This window comes from Magnolia sinica, chromosome 16 (genome assembly GCF_029962835.1).
Source record: "Magnolia sinica isolate HGM2019 chromosome 16, MsV1, whole genome shotgun sequence".
In the NCBI taxonomy this organism is placed as follows: Eukaryota; Viridiplantae; Streptophyta; class Magnoliopsida; order Magnoliales; family Magnoliaceae; genus Magnolia; species Magnolia sinica.
Window position 1 is genome coordinate 34,912,535 of NC_080588.1, and position 25,516 is coordinate 34,938,050.

General features: G+C 40.2%; 1 protein-coding gene and 1 pseudogene across 1 annotated transcript; both read left to right on the forward strand.

Annotated features, from left to right (window-relative positions):
- Positions 1 to 22,938: 22,938 nt before the first annotated feature.
- Positions 22,939 to 23,725, forward strand: LOC131228799 (uncharacterized; annotated as a pseudogene).
- A 197-nt stretch (positions 23,726 to 23,922) lies between these two features.
- On the forward strand, positions 23,923 to 24,753 carry LOC131228800 (uncharacterized). Its single transcript, XM_058224661.1, has 2 exons — positions 23,923 to 24,114; positions 24,379 to 24,753. Exons 1-2 carry the CDS (start codon positions 23,923 to 23,925, stop codon positions 24,751 to 24,753), a joined length of 567 nt encoding a protein of 188 aa, XP_058080644.1.
- The last annotated feature ends 763 nt before the right edge of the window (positions 24,754 to 25,516 follow it).

Here is a 25,516-nt window from a genome sequence, read left to right on the forward strand (position 1 = left end):
ACTAAAATTTTTTTCTATATGGGGTGTCATAAATGTCCCTGGGTGAGAGTCCTTAAACCTTCGTGGCCAGGAGACACTGTAACGTCTAAACCAAGTAGATATATGAGCGCCCGGGTGCCGAATACCAGTAGGCCGCGTCTCCCACTGTGTCGTGGTCTGTTAGAAGGGGGTGTGGCCTTACTTACCCGAGGGTAGGGGGCATAGCTAGGCTGAGTTTGACCAGCTCATAAATGGGTCCGCTATCGACCTGCCTGTAGATATTGGCTGATTACTGGCCAGTGGATAGTGAGGTCTCTTCCACTTACATGGTTGCGCATCCAGTGAGCGGCGATCGCGTGTAGAGGTACTAGACCCCAGTGATGATCCCAAAGATGTACAGTACTGATATGTGGACTTATTGAGCAGGAGTCACATACTCAGCATTTTACTCATTCATTCATTCATTCACTATCCACTCGGACTAGTGGTTCGCAACTAATTGATATGTGTACCTTCGCAATGGCTAGGATTTTGGTTGGGGCATCCTGAGGTTAGGAGTTTATCACATTGAGTCTATCTATCCAAATTTAGGTATGGGACTGGTTTGGATAGAAGTCCCTCGTGATGGACCCCAAACCTACGATACTACGTACTATCATCCTGACTTCACACTCCAGCTTAGTCATTTCATTTGCACCGCATATTACATTACATCTGCGGCATATGGTATTCTGGGTTGCTATGTTTCTGCATTTATATGGCCTGAATGAGGTTGACAACATTCATGGACTCATCAGGATTTGCATATTGTATTGTATCCTCAGTATATGATATTTGGTTTACTATATCTCCGCATTGCATAGCTGATCTACATTGCTTCCTTAGTATATGATATTGGCTTATTATCTTTTTATATCACATAGCTTGGATAAGGCTAATAGTATTTATGGACTTACCAGCATGTTTTCACATTACTCTGATATTGTATACTTGGCACTTACCTTACGCATACACTTACACCACCCTTTGAGCTTTCTATAAGCTTATGCACGATAGATGCATGCAGGTGGCATTAAGTCGCAGCAGCGTTGAGCTTGAAGCGTGCAACTGTCTACTGGAGCTTTGATTTTCGATATATGTATTTTCCTTTCAGCACTGTATTCAAATGTTTATATTAGTGGATATGTGATGACGATATTGCCTTTGTGATTTAGGTAAACTTATGGTTATGCTTCTTATGAGATAAATGTACATACTGAAATTCCTCCTTATAGGGTCCCAGGATCGGAACCTGGCGTGTGGGTGCCGGGAGTCAAGAATGGGGCACTACGGAGGTTGTCGGTTCCGATTCGGTGATCAAAAATTTTGTGAGCACGGTTTCTGAGTTTGGGGCGTGACACGTACTCCAACCAAAGTGCCAAGTGGTCAAGGGCTGTCAATTCATTATAATTATCTAATCTACGACAGTAACCCAATCCCACACGATTTAGGGCAGATGGCACACCACATGATCATGTGGTGGTAGACCACTCATGCCGTACAATTTCACATTGATCAAGGACGACTCATGCACCACAAGTTCACATAGCTTAGCAGTTGCCTAATCATCACATGATCATGTAGTTTGGGCCACATACAATCACAAGTTTGCACATGCAAGGTGGACCACATCAAATTACTAGATCACATAATTCAGGGCCACAAAAGTCTTGATATCCTCTCCATCTAGGTTACGTCACCTTAGGAACAAGTCAAAAGACAAATAACCATCACTGCAGGCCCACCCGCTAGACAGTGCGAACTACTAGCTTTGGGCCTACTCTAAGTTTTATACCATACTCTAAAACAAGAGGACATGTGGATGAACGGCGTTGATATGAAGTACATGCCTCACATAGAATCTACAGCGAACACATAAGCAATACAGTGAACCTGATAATGTCTTTTTAAGGTAAATGCTATTGTCCGGTGGACATGGTATACTGAGATTTGCATCTAATTTATTTTGAGTTAACATGAAGGGTTGGGTCCACTGAAATGGTGGGGTCCACTTCCCAACTGGCTATAAAATGGATGAGCGGTGTAGATATGTAACACGTACACCTAAGTGGGCTACACATGCACTAATCCATGGTGGGCCTGGGGCTTAAAATCAAGTCAATCTGTGGCTTGTGTGGGCCACACCACACATAAAAGTTGAGATGGTTACCCTCCATTAAACATTCATAATCATTTGTTAGGCCAACCAAGATGTGGTTCACAAATCCAGCTCATCCATTATGTGTGTCCCACTTAGTTGAGGGGTCATTCCAAGTTTCAGATGCATCCAAATTTCAGGTGGACCCCCAGCAAGTGATTTTATATGTTTTATCCATATCTCCACATGATTTTAGATGGTGTGGGCCACCTGAGTTCCATGTACGACTGATTTTTGGGGTAACCCATTATTTAATGGGGACCCATCAAATGCACAGTGTTGATGCTCGACATACATCACGGTGGGGCCTGTTGCTGGGTCCCATGGACCCCTACCATTTCCAAGCAGCTAAACACTACTTGCTGCAGCATCCTTTGGACACTGATAGCAAGGGCATCTAGCCCTTTTTATTATATATATATATATATATATATATATATATATATATATATATATATATATATATATATTTGTTTTTCATCTTTTCCTTCCCTCCACAGTTTTGCCGGTAAATAAATCCTACCAAAACCTTGAGCTTGTGACAGGTCTAATGAGCCCAATATTCAGTATGTTTAGGCATATAAAAACATTACAATGGACCCTAACAAATTTGATAGTAAATATCACTATTAAGATGATTGTTTTCAATGGTGTGGCCTACTAGAGATTTGGATTAGCTTCATTTTTCGGCCTAAGGCCTAAAATAACCTGGGAAATCGGATGGACAGTGTGGATCAAATACATACATCATTGAGGGGCCCACAGAGCACCGTCGCTGGCAGCAACATCTCTCCCTTCTCTCTCTTATCTCTATATATATGTTTATGTGTGTGTGTGTGTGCACGTGTGTGATGGGTGTGTGTGTGTGTGAGCTTAGCCAACCCAATGGGCCATACTTGGACTGTTTGGATGGCATACAAATATTTTGGTGGGGCCCACTATCAATGGGTCCTACATGAAGTCTATAACAATTTAGTTTTGTATATTTTCTCTTATACATCCACACCATTCATCATATCATTATCATCATTATAATTATCTCCACCATCAATCATATTATCTTCATCATCCACACCATCTCTAACATTAGAGCATCATCTTCACCATCCATAAACACAATGAAAACAAAATAAGAATGAGTGGGAAGGGTGTACTCGCCTTAATAGATTAGATGGATGGTTGAGATGGATTAAAGGATGGGATTGATGGCCCACCAAGATCACTCCTCTCTCTCTCTCTTATGGTAGGAAAATGGTGAAAATGTTAAGGATGGAAGTGGTATTTGTAGAGAATTTGCTAAAATTGTGGTTAGGTTAGATTAATATGGTTATGATTAGCTTAGGCAAGGATTATGGCAAGTAATGCATGATTATGACTTAATGGTAGATTAAATGAGACATGGGGTGACATGACATGATGACATCATGCATAAGGTGTTGGATGGAGAAGGGTTGACTTTGGATACACATGAGAGAGGGGTGGTATGAGTGTGTGACATCACACACATGGGTAGAGATTCTCTCACCCATGTGTGACATGGTGCATGTGTACATAACATATGTTGTACACATATGTGGAATGGAATATATGGTACCATACACACATAATACACTAACGATTCTTCATGGCATATCTCACTAGCAGAGCATCATACATATGCATGGGTGGTACCTCCATAATTGCGGCGATGGGGTGGTCGATATGAAATAGGCTTCGAGGCCTTGGGGTTCAGTCAGTCGGGTGTACATTATGCATGGCTAGTTTAGGTCTCGCCAAGGGCGTTGATCATCATGCACATAGGCATAAAAAATGGTATGGAATGGACAGGGTCTTACGCCTAGCAACACTCCATAAGAGGTAGAACTAGAACTTCAAGGCAAGCCGATTGCACCATTCCCCCAACGGTTGATTGCACCAAAACCACTCTCTGACTCTCAGGACATTATAGAGGTGTTGAAATAAGTGAAGGTCAATATTCATTTACTTGATGCTGTAAAACAAATACCTTCATATGCCAAATTTCTGAAAGACCTATGTATGACCAAAAGACGGTAAAATATTTAAAAGAAAATCTTTTTAACTGAAAAAGTGAGTGTCATCCTAAAGCAAGATGTTCCATAAAAATACAAAGATCCCAGTAGCCCAACCGTCGCTTGTGTAATTGGGAACTACTGAATTGAGCACGTACTTCTTGACTTAGGAGAGAGCGTAAATCTGATTCCTTACTCGGTCTACAAATAGCTAAGTTTAGGTGAATTAAAACCCACCTAGACCACATTACAACTTGCCGATCGCTCAGTTCGTGTACCGAGAGGGATAATTGAGGATGTGTTGGTCCAGGTTGACAAATTCTACTACCCAGTAGATTTTATCGTCCTAGATACTTAATCCATCGTGGACATGAGCACTCAAATTCCTATCATTCTTGGCCGCCCATTCCTTGCCACATTAAATGCAATCATTAATTGCAGGAATGAAGTCATGAGTTTGTCTTTTGGAAATATGACATCGGAGTTGAATATCTTTTTTAATACAGGCAAACAGGTAAAGGATGATGATGATGCCCATGATGTTAACTTGATTAATTCTTTCATGGAGGATAGAACTCTGATGACCTTATCCTCTGACCCACTAGAAACGTACCTGGTCCACTCCCATGATTTTGATGATGACATGATTAGGGAGATGGGGACCATACTAGATACCGTGCCGATACTTGAAGTTAATCGGTGAAGGCCACAATTCGAAGAATTGCCCTAAACTGATGTAGTGCCTCTACCATCTAACCTCAAGGCACTAAAGCTTGACCTAAAACCTTTGCCCAATGATTTGAAATATGTCTATTTAGGTTAAGATGAGACATACCCAGTGGTGATTTTTTCCCACCTTGAGCAAGAACAGGAGAGTATGCTCATCTCTACTCTCATTGAGCACAAAGGAGCCCTTGGATGGTCAATTGCGGACCTCAAGGGAATTGACCATTTGATTTGTACTCACCGCATTCATCTTGAGGATAATGCGAAGACCTCACGACAACCACAACATAGACTAAATCCAAACATGAAGGAAATGGTCAAGGCCGGGGTTCTTAAGTTATTGGATGTAGGTATCATATACCCAATATCTGATAGCCAATGGGTGAGTCCAACTCAGGTGGTTCCCAAGAAGTCTGGAATCACCATCGTAGCAAATGCCAATAATGAACTCGTGCCAACTAGGATCACTACTGGTTGGAGAATGTACATTGACTATAGGAAGTTGAATACCGTCATGAGGAAGGACCACTTTCCTTTGCCCTTTATCGATCAAATTTTGGAAAGGTTAGCTGGTCACTCTTATTATTGCTTCCTCGATGGTTATTCGGGCCACAATCAGATTGAGATAGCCCTTGAAGATCAGGAAAAGACCACATTTGCATGTCCTTATGGCACTTTTTTTATCGAAGGATGCCATTCGGGCTATGTAATGCCCCTGCCACTTTTCAACGATGCATGTTGAGTATTTTTTCTGACATGGTGGGGTAATATTTAGAGGTTTTCATGGATGACTTCTCGGTCTTTGGTCCATCCTTCAACGAATGTTTGAAAATTTTAAAAAATGTGCTGAAGCAATGCGAGGAAAAGAACTTGGTACTTAATTGGGAAAAGTGCCACTTCATGGTTTATAAGGGAATTATCTTTAGACACATTATCTCGTCCAAGGAAATTGAGGTAGATAAGGCTAAAATTGATCTTATCTCTAACCTACCTCCACCTAAGAACATACGAGATGTGTGATCCTTCCTAGGACATGCTAGGTTTTACAGAAGATTCATAAAGGACTTTAGTCATTTCTATCATCCTTTATGTAATCTACTTCAAAAGGATACACTATACGAGTGGACTGAGCAATGCCAGGAAGCTTTTACTAAGCTCAAGGGCATGTTAACCACTGCACCTATCATGCAGCCACCCGACTAGAGCCTTCCTTTTGAACTTATGTGCGACGCATCTAACTATGCTCTTGGAGAGATTTTAGGCCATAGAAAAGAAAAGAAGCCCTATGTTATTCATTATGCAAATAGAACTCTAAATCCTGCCCAAGTGAACTACTCTACTATGGAAAAGGAACTCTTAGCTATAGTGTTCGTTTTGGACAAATTTAGGTCCTATTTGATCGGATCCCTGATCGCCGTTTACACTGATCATGCGACGCTCAAGTATCTTCTTTTTAAGAATGATGCTAAGCCCTGCCTAATAAGATGGATCCTCCTACTCTAAGAATTTGATTTGAAAATAAAAGATAAAAAGGGAGTAGAGAACGTAGTGGCTGACCATCTTTCCCGCCTCGATCTCTCTGATTCCCTTGAGACGACACTTATAAATGACATGTTCCCTGACGAATAATTGTTCAAAGTCTCTCACTTACCTTGGTTTGCGGATATTGCCAATTATCTTGCTACAGGTTTAATGCCGACACATTGGACTGTGCAAGATAAGAAGAAATTCTTTACCAAGGTACACAAGTTCTTCTGGGATGATCCATATTTGCTTAAATATTGCCCAGACCAAATCTTAAGGAGATGTATGCTAGACAATGAACACTAAAGTATCATCTCACTTTGTCACTCTTAGGCCTTTGGTGGTCACTTTTCTGCTAAAAAGACCACGGCCAAGATTTTGCAGTGTAGTTTTTACTGGCCCACTATGCTCAGGGACACTCATGAGTTTTGCAAAGCTTGTGAGCATTATCAGAAATTGGGAGCCTTGTCCCATCAAAATATGATGCCTCTAAACCCCTTTCTGATCATTGAAGCATTTGATTGTTGGGGCATCGATTTCATGGGACCATTCTCCCAATCCTTTGAGAATTTATACATTCTGCTAGCAGTAGATTATGTTACTAAATGGGTCGAAGTGATTCCATGCCAGAACAATGACCATCAAACGGTCATTAAGTTTTTAAAAGAGAACATCCTTTCCTAGTTCGGAACGCCTCGAGCCATCATTAGTGATGGAGGTTCACATTTTTGTAATAGGCTATTTGTGACCTTGATGAAGAAATATGGCATCTCCCATAAAGTGAGAACTCCATACCATCCACAAACAAGTGGGCAAGCTGAGATTTTTAATAGAAAAATTAAACACATCTTGGAAAAGACGGTTAACCCTGACCATAAGGATTGGTCAATCCGATTCACCGATGCCTTATGGGCTTACTGTGCTACATTTAAGACCCCTATTGGAATGTCTCCATTTAGACTTGTCTATGGGAAGGCATGCCACTTGCATGTGGAGTTGGAACATAGAGCCTACTGGGCTATTAAAAATCTGAATTTCAATTTGGACAACGCTGGCTCGCTATGTAAACTTCAGTTAAATGAACTTGAAAAAATTTGGAATGATGCGTATGAGAACTCGAGAATTTATAAGGACAGGATGAAGGTGTTTCATGACTAACACATTCTTCGAAAATCATTCACACTAGGTCAGAAAGTCCTCTTATATAATTCTTGGTTACAACTCTTTCCGGGCAAACTCCAATCTTGTTGGACCGGCCCCTTCACTATTACAAATGTTTATCCTCATGGGGCTGTTGAGATAAAAAATCTGAAAAATGGTAATGAATTCAAAGTAAATGGACATCAATTAAAGCCATTTATTGAGAACTTTGATTCAGAGGACATGTCCATACCTCTGATTGATCCTGTTTACTAGGACTGACCTCCTAGCTTGACGGAGGTATAATTATGTTTATTGCTTTCATAGAATTTAGGATTAGGATAGTTTGCTTCCGATGTTTTAGGATAGTTTTCTTTCTATTTGTTTAGGATAGTTTTCTTTTCGGTTGTTTAATTCTTATGCTAACCCACCTTCATGCTGAGATTCTTTGGAAAAGCCTCAAAATTCCTTCATCAGGTACTATCTTTCCATCACTTCTCCTTCAATTATGTTGTCTCTTTTGCAAATCATGCTTATTTCTTTTACATGGAAGATAATGTAGATTTTAGGTTGGGGATGGGAGATTAGGTAAACTAATCAGTGTTTTCTCAGTTTTGAGCAAAATTTACAAAATTTTTGAAAAATTTTCAATGTTTATTTGTTTAGAAGCAATGAATTGTGTACTTAAGAGTGCTTTGGGTATGATAAGATAGAGATTGAATTTTGAATTAATAAAGTCTAGTCATCTAGGTAATTCATCACCTAAGTACTTGTGCTCAATTGATTAAGAGGAAGTTTGAATATCATGTTAAATCTGAAAGCACATTCAATTTGTCTTCTATATGATATACTAGAAGTTCTGATTGTTAGTATATGAATCATTAATAGATGATAAGAATCAAGTCTGAAGAATTTTATCCACCTTAAAAGAAAAAAAGAACCAGTAAAAAAAAAAGAAGAAGAAGAGATTGACAGAGAGGTATGAAAAAGAATGAAAAATCTGGAAAAGAATGCAAAAATAAAAAAGAATGAATAAAAACTAACCATCGATATAAAATCAAAAACTGAAAAAGAAGGAAAAGGGGATAAGTTTGGAATAAGTACTTGAGTTTTCCACCAATCTTGAAGTGATGAGCATGGCTAACATTATGAAAAGATAGTATTTTTATGAGAAGTAAGTTGATTTTCACTGAGCACGTTGAAAAACTTGATATGCGAACTATGCTTTGACTTAATGGATAAACAACTTATTTTATTGATTGCTTATGCGATTTAGCTCTAGTTTTTGAAAATCTCACCTTCTCATCTTGAGTCTACTCATTCATACTTGATTACACAAAAGATTGTTTTCTGAAAAAGGTTTGAACATTACACATTAAAGTTCATTTTTCGCATACTTTACTTGGGACTAGCAAAATGTTGGTTGGGAATTGTGTTGAGGGCCAAATATTACATATTATCCCCCATTTATTACTTGGTTTTATGAACATGATAACGCTCAATGTTCTATTTTAATCATGTTTGTGCTGTAAGGTGAATTTAAGAGCTTGGATTGAAAAGGATGCTAAAAGTATGGATTTAACGCTCACGAATCACCAAAGCCAAGGATGGATCTTATGAGACCAAGAATGAAGAATTCATATGTTAAAGATCCAAGAAAACCAAGTGAGAAATGAAGAGCATTGATGACTTAAAGTGAAGAAAAGGAACCATAAAAATCTGTATCCTTCGACTAGTTTAAGCCCATCTTCGACCAGTCGAAGGCTCCTGCTTGACTAGTCGAAGATTCCTCGACTCGAACTCCAGTGACAAAATTCTCTAAATTCTAGTCATCCTCGACCAGTTGAAGGTGACCCTCAACCAGTCGAAGGTTATGCAGATGTTGCGCAGACTGCGTAAATTTAAGGCGGTTTCCAAAATTTTTCAACTCGATGCGAAAGGAGGTGATACACAAATATAAATAGGAGTCCCCAAGGCATCCCTAGACATCTTCTAGGGTTTAAGGAGTGGAGCTAAAGTGTGAAGAAGTCGTCGCCAAGAGTTTTTTCCTCTTCTTCTTAAGAGATTTTAGTTTAATCATGTCAATGGTTGGCTAAACCTCTTAGCTAGGGCTAAGAGGTGAAGCTTGTAGCGTGATGGGTAATTTTCTATTGCTTTGATTATAGTTAGATATTTAAGAAATACTTTCAGCTTTTAATGGTTTGTTGTTACTCAAATTACAATAGATCTGCAATAGCTTTTAAGTATGTTCTTTTCATGTATTGAGAATGTGAACTTAGGAAATCCTGTTGTTCACCATCGTCCCATGGTTATGGTTGGCTGATGGAATCTTGCCTAATCTTCCCAATTCTCTTACGATTGGTTGTGGGATTGGTAAATCCTGTAGTTTTCCTTGTCTCCTAAGCATAGTTTTGTGATGGAATCACTTCCAGATCTCACACCTCTCATCCATTGAGAATTAGGTCAAAGGAAGTTCAGATTTGGTTTTACTGAGAAATCTTCCAATTGGATAAGATGGGACTCTGAGTCCAGTTGTGTCCTTGAATCAAGCATAGATCTCCTTGATCTCTACAAATGAATCCTTAGAAACCCTAGTTACCACCTTTGAATTTGTTAGTTTTAATCACTCTAATCACAATTACTCTCTCAATTAATTCAGATTTAGATTCACATCTTCTTCTAGTTCTAGTTCTAGTTACTTTCATAATAAATACAAGATTAGTCCCTATGGATTCGACCTCAGTCTCACCGAGATTAATACTACATCGCAACCCTACACTTGGGGTTATGAACATTATGACCAAATAAAAATTATGCCTTTTTAACACAATTTCCTGTTGAGAGTGAAATATTATATATTTCTCCCCTTTTTGTGTATTGATTTTATGAACATGAATGTGCTTAATTGATCTAATTACATGTGTTTTCTCTTATAAGGTGATTTTGAGAGCTAAGGAGAAAAGGATGCTTAAAGCATGGATTTAATGCTCGAAGAATTACCAAGTGGAGGATTGGATTTATGAAGGTCAAGATTAAAGAATTTAAGAGTTCAAGATCCAAGAAAACTAAGTGAGGAAGGAAGAAAATCGATGAGACAAAGTGTAGAAATCGACCCTTCGGTGACATTAATGATACCTTCGATGCCATCAAAGTAAGTGTCGATGTCATCGAAGACACTTCGATCCCATCGCAAAAATCATGAAAAATCTAATTTATTGCTGGACATATTTGATCAAGTTCTATCCCATTGAAGGAGATTCAATGACATCGATAAAATATGCAAATTTGAAAGTTCATTGTTGGACAGTTTCCCAATTTCACTTGTACTATTCGATGGGAGCTCGATGCCATCAAAGGCTCCATCAAGCTGTGATAGTTGTGTTAAATCAAGTCAGTTTTGAGGTCGGTGCGAATCAAGCCTATACAAAGGGACGTTTTAAGAGTTTCTAAAAATGAATTAGGATAAAAGGATTAGAGCAAGGAGTTGTGGAGCTTCAAGGAGTCCTCCCTCCTCTTCAATCCTTTGATTCTAACTAGTTTTTATGTTTTTCTTTGAGATTTTTCTTAGTGCACTCATTTTTGCACATTGGTTTGTCAATCATGTGAATTATTGTGTCGTAAAGTTGGTTGAGCCTTTGAAAAGTGAAGATCGAAGACACAACTAAGTAGAAGCATCATGGTGGCAAGAACAGGTAAACATGTGGCCTTGATGACCATAACCCTTGACCCAAAACAACCCTATAGCCTCTAGATGATCTTGACCCAATAGGTATATTAATTTGATCATCCCTTAACCTTATGAGACTAAGAAAATATGATAAACAAGGCTAAAAGTGTTGTAAATCTATTGTGTAAAAGATAGCCCAAAACAGCAGATTTTGTGTGATGTTCAATGGCATTGAGATACCATTGAACAGTCTTTGATGGCATCGAAGACTTGCTCGATGACATCAATTGAGAATCAGGGATGTCCAAAACTAGACTGGATTTTTCTCTGAAATTCTTGATGGAATCGAGGTCCCTTCGATGACATTGAAACTTATGTTTTGATAGCATCGAAGACTCCTTTATGACATTGATTAAGAGTCAGAAAATGTCTAACAAGTTTGTGGATTTTTTTCTAATTTTCTCAATGGCATCAAAGCACCTTCGATGACATCGAAGCTTGATGTTCGATGCAATCGAAAGACAATTCGATGACATCGAAACTGGTCCAAATCTGTCTAGCAAGAAAATACCATATTTGTCTAGATTGTTCGATGACATCGTGGAACCCTTCGATGACATAGAAGGTTTCTTCGATGACATTAAGGACCTTCGATGGCATCGACAGAGCCATTTTCTATCCATTTTCTTTTACCATTGGAGCTTGAACTTTTTATAAAAGGCAGTCAGTTCATAAGGATTTTGATGGGTTTTTAAAGGAATAGAAGGTAAGGTGTTTCCATATGCATATCCCTCATTCCTTGCTTCTATTACATTGAGTTCTAAGCCATCTCCTTTGAGATTACAACTCTAATGAGGATTTCAGCCTCAACATTGAGATGTGCTTGAACTCCCTCATTTCCTAAAGATTGGACTTAAGCATTCTTGGTAAATCATTGTCTAATTCTTCTAGGAGATCCATCTTGTTGAATCCCCTAGGATAAATAACTACCTATTAGTTATAGGAGATTCGACCCATTCCCATCACTTTGGTCATCTTGAAGAAGAATCATATGCAAGGAGATTGATCATGGAGCTGAAGCCTTGGTGAAGTAGCGGCAACATGATTGGGGGAGTATCGCGAAGCTGATTGAAGCACGGGAGGGAAGAGATCAAGAAACCCAATAAGATCTATAAAAGGGACTCGATCTGACAAGTAAGTGCCATGTGTAGGAGTCCGAGTTTGTACTTCGACCTTATGTAGGTTGGAGTGTAAGAGTTTGTATCCCTAAACTCACCTTAGGCCCTTGTGTAGGACCTTGGCCTTTGTGGCCTAAATCTAGGTTCAAGATTAAGACCTTGGCCTGTGTGGCCTAAATCTTAGGTTTGGGATTAGGACCTTGGCCTATGTGGCCTAAATCTTAGGTTCAGGATTAAGACCTTAGCCTGTGTGGCCTAAATTACTAGGTTCGGGATCAGGACCCTTGCTCTTGTGTAGGGCATAAATCATAGGTTGTTGTGTAGGACCTTGGCTCTTGTGTAGGGCCTAGACGCAGGTTCTTGTGTAGGACCTTTGTCCTTGTGTAAGACATAAACTTAGGTTCAGGATTAGGACCTTGGCCTATGTGGCCTAAATTTCGGGTTCAAGATTAGGACCCTTGTCCTTATGTAGGACATAAAGTCTAGGTTCTTGTGTAGGGCATAAATTGTAGTCCTTATGTACGGCTGTAAAGGTTTGAGTTAACCTGATTTAAAACCTCCGATAGTGAAATCTACTATACTCATAGGTTGAATGCGTCCACCAGGAGTGGAGTAGGCAAGAAGCCGAACCACTATATATGCTTGTGTTTAGGATTGTCATTTGCACATTTGTTTAATTATGCTTATGTGTTTTGAATGCTTAATTATGATGCATGATTAGATGAATGTTTACTGTTGATTGGTGGTACATCCCACACACACATATACATTATCATTGATAGGCTAGTTGCTTATTTGTAAACCATGTGTAGTCTATGTGATTGGACCCTCTATTGGTTTGAAAGCCTTTAAAGTTACATTGCGTAGTTTAGTTTAAACTAGGCAATTTATTTTTAATTGGCATAATTTTTAATTGGTGCTTAGTTTAGTTTAAACTAGGCAATTTATTTTTAATTGGCATAATTTTTAATTGGTCTTAAACAGACCCCCCCCCCCCCCCCCCCTTTCTAGGACTTAACTAGAATTTTATAGCTCCGCCATATTCCGCACTTAGACGCATTGCAGCCCTTTACCGCAATTTCAAGTTTTAGTTCAATCATATCTATGGTTGGTTAATCTCTTAGCTAGAGCTAAGAGGTGAACCTTGAAGTTCTTCTTAATGTTTTTTTATTCAAGTTATTTGATTTTCATGTTAAACAATTCACCGATTTTGGTTTAAATGAAGAAATATTTTTAGTTTACTTTGATCCATTGCCAACTCCAAGCACTTTGGATGCTTATGAAGACTATTGATATTATCTTACATGTTTTGTAATTATTTGGTCTGTAAAACCCATTGATCTATCATTGACTTCGGGCATGATAGATGTTTTAAATTCCGATCAATATGTTGATGCTTTAAGAGGGAATAATTCAATAAAATTCAAATATGTTTTGGAATCTATGAATGATGATTTAACTACTCCATTATCCAGCTGGATAGATAGGATTTCGATTCTAGTTGTGTGATATGATTGAATCAAGTAATTTAACATTAAGAAAGCTATAAGTGAATCCTTGTCACTCTAGTGTTTTATATCTAATAGTTTCTTACATAATTACTCTTTTAATCCAGATTTTAGTCATTAGTTTAGATTCTAGTTCTAATTATAATCTATTCTATAAATCACACAATAGCAAGTCTTTGTGGGTATGACCTCGGTCTCACCATATTATTACTATATTGCAGCCCTGCACTTGGGGTTGTTGTAACAAGTTTTTGGCATTGATGCTAGGGACTTCTGTTACGCTTTTTTGAAATATATTAGTATTAGAAATAGATTAAGACTGATTTTTCCTTTTGATTCTAATTAGGGTTTTCTAAATTAGTAGATACTAACCTTGTTTTTCTGTTTGGTAGAAACTGATGTAGAATCATCGATTCGGTAATATCCTTCCAACTCTTCCTGCTTTAATGATTTTAGATTTCTTATTTTTCTGTAATTTTCTTTTTAGGTTTTCGTTTAGACTTAAGGATTAATAGTATTTCATGCCCAAGTGGGTATGTGACGACACTCTACATCTCTTAAGTGAAGGAGTAGTAAAAAATTTGTCTATCCATCAACGGATTAGATACCTTGAGATCCTCTAAGTTAGCAGAAAACATGGCTGCAAATCAACCACATCATCCCGTTAAAGAGAAATAAGATGAGAACGATGTGTAAAACATTCCTCCGCCTAAAATGATGTGTGATTATTTACAACCAGCGAGTGCGAGTACTCATTCCTACATGGTATTTCTACACAATGCAAGAAACGTGGATTTTAAATCGGGAGTGATCCAACTACTTCCGAAGTCTCATGGACTTGACTCTAAGATTCTATATCTACATCTCAAGGAATTTGATGAGATTATAGCAACCCGACAATTCAATAATGTCTCTGAGGACACCTTAAGACTGAAATTGTTTCCCTTCTCTCTGAAAGAGAAGGCCAAGTCTTAGCTTCATTCCTTGAGACCAAGATCTATCGGGACATGAGTTGAGATGACCTAGGAGTTCCTTAAAAAATTATTCCCAGTTCATAAAACAAATACCCTAAGGAGGGCGATCATGAACTTTTCATATAAAGAGGAAGAGACCTTCTTCCAATGTTGAGAGAGATTCAAAGATCCTTTGAATTCCTATCCACACCATGGCTACAAAACTTGGCTGGTAATAAGCTTTTTCTACGATGGATTGACTTCGCTCATGCCCCAATTCAAAAAGATGATGTTTAATAGGGAATTCATGAATAAAGATTTTAATGATGCATAGGATTATTTCGATGTACTTGCTAAAAACACGCAATCATGGGATGCCTCTTCTAAGCCCACTAATGCCAAACCAACTCAATCTAGAGAAAAGGGAGGGATGTATGTCTTAAGAGAGGAAGACGATGTGAATGTTAGGGTGGCCAACCTCACAAGAAAAGTCGAGGCCACGAAACTTAAACGAGTAGAAATGGTCAAACTCGATGAGACCGTTGAGGTTGTCTGTCGATTTGTGCTATTAACATACACTTGACACAGGATTTTCCCACAATTTTTACGTTCCAAGAGTTGTTACACAACAATTTAATGTCGTAAACAATTATCAAAGGTCGTTCAATGCCCCTATCTCAAAAACGTATAATCCTAGCTGGAGGAACCATTCAAACTTCAATTGGAGGAACGGGAAAATCACCAATATAAAGAGAAATCCTCAAGGGACTTTTCCATTAAATTTCAATCCATTAAATCAGAGAAGATCCCAAGAGGATATAGTTCATAAATTCTTTCAAAATCAAGAGCAATGCAATCAAAATACATTAACAAGCATTCTGAGATATTAAAACACCCTTGGGAGTGTTTGCATCATCTATTCAAAGCATTGAGTCACAACTAACCATTAGGGAGAAAGGGACTCTTCCGGCCTAACTGTACCTAACCTAAAACAACAATGTGAAGTAAGTGACCCAAGTTCTTCGAACCACCATGTGGAATAAGCTAAGTCTATCACCACTCTTATAAGTGGTAAGATGATTGATAAAAACATCCTAAAGAGGGCAGAGAAGCCCAAGGATTCATAAGAATCTGAGAAGAACAATGGACTTAGCCATACTATACATAAGAAAGAATCAGAAAAAGAGTATAAGCTGGTTGCTCCGTTCCCTCAAAGATTGATTTCACTGAAACCTTTATCTAACACTGAAGCCATCAACACAAAGTGTCCACTTGGGCAGGTTGGGATAAACTGGGGAGTCGGACGTTTCAGTAGCTTGTTGGTCGGTCATGTTCTCTAATACGAGCCATGCCATGGGTGAGTTCGGTGTCTGATTGGACAGTAACGGTAGCTCTATGAGGAATTCAGCCATCGCTTGGCCTTTGATGGCGGTTCAAGGTTGATACTTGATATCGAATTTACTTAGCTAAATTGCCCATTTGGTTAGTCTTCCCGAAGCCTCGGGCTTTTGGAGTATTTGGCGCAATAGTTGATAGGTCAGGAGCATTATGGTGTGGGCCTGAAAATAGGGCTGCAGATGCTGGGAGGAGATGACCAAGGCCAAAGCTAATTTCACCAAGATAGGATACCTCGTCTCCGCTGAGACTAAAGCTTTGCTAACGTGGTAGACTAGGAACTTCTTTCCCTCATGTTCTCTAATTAAGGCCGAGCTAACTGGAGCATCGGAGACGGCTAAATACAGCAATAGAGATTTGCCTAGTTCGAGTTTAGAAAGCAATGGCGGTGACCCTAGGTACTGCTTGAGTTGCTGGAAGGCTACCTTGCATTCTTCTGTCTAGTCCACGACTTGTTTCCCCTTCAATTGCTTGAAGGGGAGACATTTTTCTGTAGCTCAGGACACGAAGTGATTGAGGGCCGCTAGTCTTCCAGTGAGCTTCTGTACGTTTTTTGTCATTTTTGGCAATTGCATCTCAAGGAGAGCTTTAATCTTTTCTGGATTGGCCTCGATCCCTCGCTAGCTAGCCAGGAAACCAAGGAATTTCCCCGAGCTAACGCCAAAGGTACATTTGATCAGGTTTAATTTCATTTGATATTTGCGAAGGGTGAGGAACATGTACTCTAAATTAGTGACATGATCTATCACCTTTACGCTCTTGACGAGCATGTCGTCAATATAAACCTCCATTATCCACCCTATTTGTCAGGCGAACATTTTGTTGACCAGTCGTTGGCAAGTAACGCCAGTATTTTTCAACATAAATGGCATGACTCGGTACCAATAAAGGCCTTTGTTAATGACAAAGGTAGTTTGTGTTTTATCATGAGGATGCATTACAATTTGATTATAAGTAGAATAAGCATCCATAAAGTTGAGCAATTCATGTCCTGACATGCTATCGACCAGTTGGTTGATCTGAGGGAGAGGAAAACTGTCCTTGGGGTAGGCCTTATTCAAGTCTATGTAGTCCACACAGACTCACCTCTTTCTGTTTGTCTTCTTTACCAGGACTACAGTGGTTATCCAATCTGGATAGTAAACCTCCTCGATGAATCCGGCTTTGAGGAGCTTGTCAATCTCTTCTCCTATGATTGCGTACCTCTCGGGACTGAGAGCACGTCATTTTTATTGGATCAGCCGGTGGGCAGGGTCAACGTTTAGTCGATGCATGATGACTTTGGAGTCGATGCTGGGCATGTCGTTATGAGACCATGCAAAGACATCCGCATATCATTAAAGTAGTGCCATGACGTTCTCACACAATGATGTAGTTAAGGACGACCCGATTTGAACTATCCTGGATGGGTTGGACTCGTCCAACGAGATAGGAATGAGGTCTTCCACAGGTCAACCTCTTCTCTCTGACTCTTCGCATGGAGCCAGGGAAGCAATGGTCATTGCCTCATGCGAGGTTTTTAGTGTCATCGCATAACATTGTCGCACATCATGTGATCACCTTTCATGGTCCCAACACCTTGTTCGGTTGGAAATTTCATGGCCAGGTGGTGAGTCGACACTATTGCTCATAGGAGGTTCAGAGATGGTCACCCTAGAATAGCGTTGTAGATAGAAGCTGGTCGACTATAAGGAAGTCGACCATTACGGTGGTCTGGTTCTGTCCATCTCCGGCTGAGAGGGGGAGCTGAACGGCTCCTTCTGGCATGACATGTTCGCCTGAAAAACCAAGCAATGAGTTTTGACAGGTCAAAGTAAGGACCGACCAACTCCCATCTTGTCAAAGGCTTGGGCAAAAAGTACATCTGCTGATGATCCAGTGTCGACAAGGATTTGAAATACTTTTCGGTTGGCTATGGTTAGAGAAATTACCAGCCCATCATCATGGGGTGGTGGATACCTCGAGCGTCTTCTTCGATGAAAGCTATGTTGTATTTTTCCACATTTTACTCTTTCGAAGGTCGGCCTAGGAGCAGAGCTTCCTCCTCAGGGAGACTAATGCTTCTTGCATGCACCTTTCGAACATTGTTCGAGTCACCTCCACTTCCGCGGCCTCCAAAGATGGTGCGGATTTCTCTAGTTGGTTGATCGTTGATTAGCTGTGATCTGATCTCGTTTATTGCTAACGTATTCTCCAAGGTAGACATCATGAATGAGCGATTCGATTTCCTGCTTGAGGTCAAACCAATCACTCGTATTGTGACCATGATCCTGGTGGAAGAAGCAGTATTTGTTCTTGCTTCTCCTATTAGGATTGGATTTCAATTTGTTTGGCCAGTGGAGAATACGTTTGTCCTTGATTTCCATCAGGACCTGCTTCGGCATCTTGTTAAGAGGAGTGTAAGTTTTGAACTTATTGTCAGGCCGTTTGTTCAGCCTACGGTCGTCTCAAGATCGATCATCTTTCCTCTTCTTAAATGTGTTGGTTGAGCTGGGCTCGGCCTTCGCCTGCTCTTTGGCTAGACGATTCTTGCTTTGGGTAGCGTCTTGTAAGATCCGAGACTCTTCAGTATTGACATATTTTTGCGATCGATTCAGAAACTCGGCCATCGTGGCAGGGGGTTCTTGTCTAGGGAAAAGAGGAATGGCTTATTCCTCAGCCCGCTCATGATAACATTTAGGGCAACCTCGTCTGAATACTTCCGAACTTGTAGTGCTTCTAGATTGAAGCACTTGATGTTGTCTTTCAGAAGTTCGCCCTCTTTTTGAACCACATGTAGAAGATGGGCAGGTGCTTTGAGCCTGTTTTTCCCTCCGATGAAATTCTTGACAAAGGCTTAGCTAAGCTAAGAGAATGAACTGATGGACTTTAACTTCAGTTGCTTAAACCATAGCCAGGCAGTGTCGGACAAGGTTAAAGAGAAAGCTCGGCACACGACTGCATCTGAGGCATCATGGAGTTCCATATATATCCGAAAGGATTCCATGTGTTTCGATGGGTCAATGTTTCCCAAGAAGGGGGGGATTTGAGGTAAGCAAAACCTGTCCGGCGGTCATTCCTGCAGGATGTCAGCAGTGAATGGGGACTCAGTTTCCTCCACTGTAGTCATTGTCGCATTGGCTCGGTATGTTTGCTACATGTTGCTGATTTGATCTCATAAACTTTTCAGCTCGGCTTTCCACGGTTCTCCACTCTCAGCAGTAGCTTCGACTGGGACTTTGCCATGCCTCTTCCGATCTAACTCATGTTGTAGGTCAAAGGTGGGCAAGGGGAGGGTCTCAGAAAGTGAGATGGGACAGGCCTGGCCGAGCTATGTTGTTGGCTCGGCTGGGGGGCAGTATGCATGCAGGAAGGTCGGGGAGGACTATGGCATGGTTGCCTGTCCTCTTTGTCAGCTCTCGATGCATGTTGGGGCGACATCCACTCTAACATCTATTTTACATAGCCCAAGTCTGCCCTCATATCTCCAAATTCTCTTTCAAGATTAATTAGTCAACCGTTCCTGGCATGAGTCCACTGGTCACGTCTACCCGAACCAGAAGTAACCTGATGTTGTGAGGAAGAGCCCTGATGGCTCTCCTGTTGTTCTGTTTTTCTTGGATGCTTTGTAGATTACGAGGCTCAATCCGACGCAAGTATGGTTGTGATCGGAATCACCACTGTAGAGGATTGAACCTTCTTCTTTCCCCTAGCCATTGTAGAATTTAGGATGATTGCCGATAAAGGTGGAACGGCTTATAACGTTGTTCCCATAGACGGCGCCAAACTGTTGATGTAGTTTTCCAGTAGACCGCCCCTGGTGGACCCTTATGGACCTGCACACGTCAAGAAAAGAGATAAAGGAGACCCTGGCTAGTGTAGGGGACCCTCCGATGCTTAATTTAGGACTCTGGGTCTTTTAAAGGGGATGATCTCTTAGAAAAGAGTCACCACTCGAGTATTAGGATGAGTATGCGTACCTTTCAAAGGTTTGGAATACCTTTATTTATAAGGATAGGATGTAGGCATCATGAGGATCTTTCTGATAATTTGAAAGGGGATCTGCTTGGATCCAGGATGTATAAAAAGAGAATATCTCAATCTCTTAATCCTGAAGATCTTGGAAGAGATATTCGGATCATTAGAGACACTTTCGGACTAAGTCCGTGTATGGATTATAATAGGCAATCTGCTATTGTCAAGCTAATGCCAACCTATTGTACCGATCCAGGGTCATGTTGTGGCCGATTTATTACCGACCTATGGGTTTGGTCGGTAATTGGCCGTATGAGTGACTTTATTATTACACTCTTTTTTATAGTCCTTACAGCTGCATCGACCTCCTTAAAGGTTAGCCTATGGTCGGATGTAGAGGCCCTTATTGGCTTGGATTTCGAGGGCCCATGCTGTTTTATAGAGTTGGTCCATTCCATAAGTGGACCTATTTGACTTGAACTATTTTTATACCCAACAGTCCGAAAACTATACCAGACTCAAATTTCAAGTAGACCACACCACAGGAAACAACTGTTATTGACCATTAAAAATCTTTTATAGGCCAAATAAGTTCTAGATTAAGCTTATAGTTGTTTTTTCCTTTCGCATCCAGGTCTACATGAGCTTATCAATATGTTGGATGTTCAATAAACGTTGTGGTGGTCACTAGGAAGTTTTTTAATGGCGAGCATTCAATGTCCATTATATCTGGTGGTGTGGTCAACTTTAAATTGGTATATGCTTCATTTTTTGGTACCCCATAATAAAATAATCTTTAAAATTAGATGGATAAAGTGGATATATAGTGAACACATCAAGGTGGGCCCTATGGTAAAGGTCTCACCCACATCACTAGTTCCACCATCATAGCCAAGTTGTGCTTGTACATGGTCTGCCTTGACCATGGGAATGTATTGTATACCCATATTGTTCATTCATATTTCCAAATCATTTTGGGCATGCTCCAAAAATTAAGCAAATTCAAATATTAGATGGACCTAAGCACAGGAAATAATAGTGTTTGACCATTAAAAATTTCTTGTGGGCTACAAATATTTTGGATCAAGCCGATGTTTGTCTTTCCCTTCATCTAGTGTTGTGTGACCTAACCATAAGATTGGATAACATGGATATACAATGCATGCATCAAGGTGGGCCACATTATTATGGTCGCACTATATTGGCTGATGTTAGGGTCGCACCTACTCCACTCCACATCCTTAGGTGGTATGTTAGGTGAGGCCCACCATGGTGTTTGTGAAAATTCTATAGTGTCCATCCATTTTTCTAAATCATTTTAGGGTATGATCATGAAAATGAGGCAAATCCAATGTTTAAGTGGGCTACATTAGGTAAATTTATTTTATTATTGTAACATTGTCTATCGGTGTGGATGGTTTTGTTCAACTGTACACGTAAGGATGGATCATATGATATTCCTAAACATTGCAAGAAGATTTGTGAAAATGAATGTTGTTGAGAATATAATAGTCTTTTACCAAACTTAACCACACTTTTTGGTCTGCTTTTCTTAGTCAAAGTTAAATAAGCAATTCTCTTATTCCCATCTTTTCGAAAGATAAGCACATTGCTCTAGATAATTTTAATGCCCATAGATTTTTAAATTTTTGAATATCGACTAAAACATGTGCTGCTAATCTCTAAATAACCTTTAAAAAAAAAAAAAAAAAGAGCCTCGGTCATTAGGCTAAGCCACCGAGATGACACTGGAACGAAAGGATGAACTATCAAACAAGGTATCCCAACGAGTCAACGTAAATAGCACCTTGAAAGAGTCAAATACCAGGACCATGATCCCTAAAGGGTAACGCAAACTCGGTGGATCCCTGATAGTGGGGCCCACCATGATGTATGTGCCTAACATCCATGCAGGCCCTCCATTTTGAAAGCTCATTTTAGGGCATATCTCAAAAATGAAGCAGATCCAAATTTCATGTGGACCATATAAGGGGAAATAGGGGTGATTAAACATTAAAAACTTATTGTGGGCCACAAAGTTCTAGATCAAGCTGATATTTTATATGATCACTTCATCTTGGTCTTTGTGACCTTATCAATAGGTTGGATGAAAAATAAACATTTCGGTGGCCCCAAGGATTTTTTAAATGGTGGGTATTCAATCACCAATGTTTACTGTGGTGTGGTCCACTTGAGATTTGGATCTACTTCATTTTTTTATCATGCCTCAAAATCATATCTTAAAATGGATGGACGGGATGGATGTAAGGTACATAGATCACGGTGGGTCCCATAGTCTGTTATGCACTTACCTCGGGGGATCCGGGGATCCACCGAAGCTACGTCCCCTAAAGGAACTTAACATTGTATGGAGTGATGAGTGGGGCCCACTTATATATACCATATAATTTCGCTTCTTTAGGAATGTTGCAATAAGTAAAGGAGGCTGATTCGAGTTTTTTTCATTATTAAGTGAAGTTTCTCATTCTCTACGTGTATAACAAAGCATAGCCGTGTGATAGCAAGGTAGTCGGCCATGTCTAGTTCCATCATGCTCTTCACAGACGATAATCTGTCCATCATGATCAAAGACAGGCGTAAGGATGCAAAGGAACGGCCTAGAACACCGCCATCTCCCTTTTCGTTGGCCTATATTGGGAAGGAAGATGACGAAGCGACAACCTTGAATGTCGATGATCAACAAGATCTCAATGAGGAGTTCAACTTCCGGGCTGTCTTATTCAAGATGTTGGGTGACAGAAAGCATCGAAAAGAAGTGTGTATGGCTTCATTTTCAGCTCATTGCCGATCACGTCGAGTTCGATACTCCATTTAGGAAGCGGCACTTGACTTATGCAGACCACACTGCCTCAGGGAGGTGCTTGCACCACATAGAGAATTACATCATTGAGAACGTTCTTCCTTACTATGGCAATACTCACATAAGCGATAGCTTTATAGGCCATAAGACGACGAAGATGGTCCATGAAGTGACGAAGTACATTAAGAGATGCATGGGTGAAGGAGCTGAGGATGCTCTTCTGTTCTTTGGCTTGGGCACTACGACTGCTATCAAGAGGCTACAAGAGGTAATGGGCATTGCTATTTCATCCATCATGAGATTAAGGGTGGTGAAGAACCTTAGGCCTGAGGAGAGATGGGTGGTTTTTGTGGGTCCCTACTAGCACCATTCGAACCTTCTATCATGGCACCAAAGCTTGGCAGAGGTGGTGGAGATTGGCATTGATAGGGATGGGCTGATCGATTTGGACATGCTCCGACGGGAATTGGAATCTCCGAAATACTCCAATCACCCCATGTTGGGCTCCTTCTCAGCATGTAGCAATGTGACTGGCATCTACACCAGTACAAGAGCTCTCGTAAGATTATTACATGAACATGGTGCATTTGCGTGTTTTGACTTCACTGCAAGGTAAGAGAAATAAGTATACTTGATCTAGTAATGCAATCACTAGTAACCGTGCACTTCACACACAGATGTGCCTATGTTCTTCGTGTTAATATACATAGAGCAAGACCTCTTATTTTACAACATCAACCTTGATTAGGTTTTTCAATTCAAAAGTAGACAATAGAAATGAAAATTACTATTAGGATTAGTTTTATTTTACTAATTTGTGAATGGTTTTTCTGTGCACAACGGCCCGTACATGCAAATCGATCTCCGTTTGAGAGAACTAGAGGGTTATGATGTTGTTTTCCTCAGTCCCCACAAGTTTGTTGGAGGCCCAGGAACCCCGGGGATCTTGCTGATGAGCAAGACCCTCTATTACTTGAGATCTTCACCTCCTTCTACTTGTGGCGGTGGGACGGTCGCCTTCGTCAACGGTTTCAATGAAAAGGTCTAATGAGACTTTAATCGCTTGCTAATTTTCTAATGATACAGATATTCAATTATACTGCATTTCCAAACGAGTCAATGTCATGACCATTTGAACTCAATTGAATGGAGGTGATTTTGATTCCACTAAGAGATAGTGCCAATCCACCCAATAAAATGGCAGTGATCCCGATTTCCAACTAATATTGATAATCAATATGGAGAATTTACACTAGATGATGCAACTCTTATATGAAATTTTAGTCAATAACATGGAGTTTTACAGGATACCCTTTACTATGACAATGTAGAAGAGTGGGAGGATGCTGGAACATCGAAAATTGTGCAAAAGATCCGACTAGTATTGGCATTCTGGGTGAAGGACTACATGGGCTACCATCTCATTGATACTCAAGAAATGATGTGGAATGACAAGGGTCTCCAAAAGCTCTTGCTGAACGCAAACATACATGTGCTCGGGAACACTTCAGTAAAGCGTCAGCCCATCCTCTCCTTCCTCATCAACACCACATCATTGGACCAGGTTGCTGATTTGGGAGACAAAGGGGTGTACATGTTGAGAGAGCGAGCCACCAAGATGGACAAGGCTCTCCATGGACTCTTTATAACGAAGCTTCTCAACGATCTATTCGGAATCTAGGCGCATGGGGGTTGCACTTGTGCCAACCCATACGGCCATGTTCTCCTTAGTGTTGACATACAACAATCGTTAGCGTTCCACTCTGCGATTCAAAAGGTAAGATAAGTGCATTATTTGTAATATGAACTATTTTAAACCCACACTTATGGACATTATTTTCCAACAAACACAAATACATATATTTTCATGCGTACATGTGTGTGTGGATGAATCTACATTTGAGTACAATACAGTGTAGACATGTAAGTATGATCGTGTTTTTCTAGTTCCTAAGCCCCATTAATCCTAACACATTATCTACAACCACAGGGATACAATGGATTTAAACCAAGATGGACAAGGATCCGCTTCTCCAATTACATGTCCCACACTGAATTTGAGTTCATCCTGGCTGCGATCGAGTTCCTAGCACTCTACGACCAACGTTTCCTTCCCCTCTACCACTTCAGCTGAAAGACAGGTGACTAGACTTTTCGAAGGAGTGCCCTCCAGAAGGTGGTCGGCGAGGAGAGGGCATTAGCACTAAATAACATGAAATTGGGTGGCATCTGCACTATTGGAAGCAATGATGGGGCTTACTGCTATCACCATGACTCCACGTCAATGCCTTTGAGCCAGAACCATGCTAGTAGTGGAGGCATGGAACGTAAGTATGCAATGTACCTTGAGGCCGCTCGCCATGTCGCAAGGTCCCTCCCTAAGTTCCTGCCATAATGTCGAATGTCGGAGGGGATTGATGTCGACCTTATTCTATTTAAAGTCT

What these genes read in the sequence shown, in the direction of transcription:
- LOC131228800 (XM_058224661.1), top strand. Translation starts at nt 23,923, where the DNA reads ATGCAAATCGATCTCCGTTTGAGAGAACTAGAGGGTTATGATGTTGTT. An exon ending in TCAACGGTTTCAATGAAAAG is followed by an intron (nt 24,115 to 24,378) that starts GTCTAATGAGAC and finishes GGAGTTTTACAG; the next exon opens with GATACCCTTTACTATGACAA.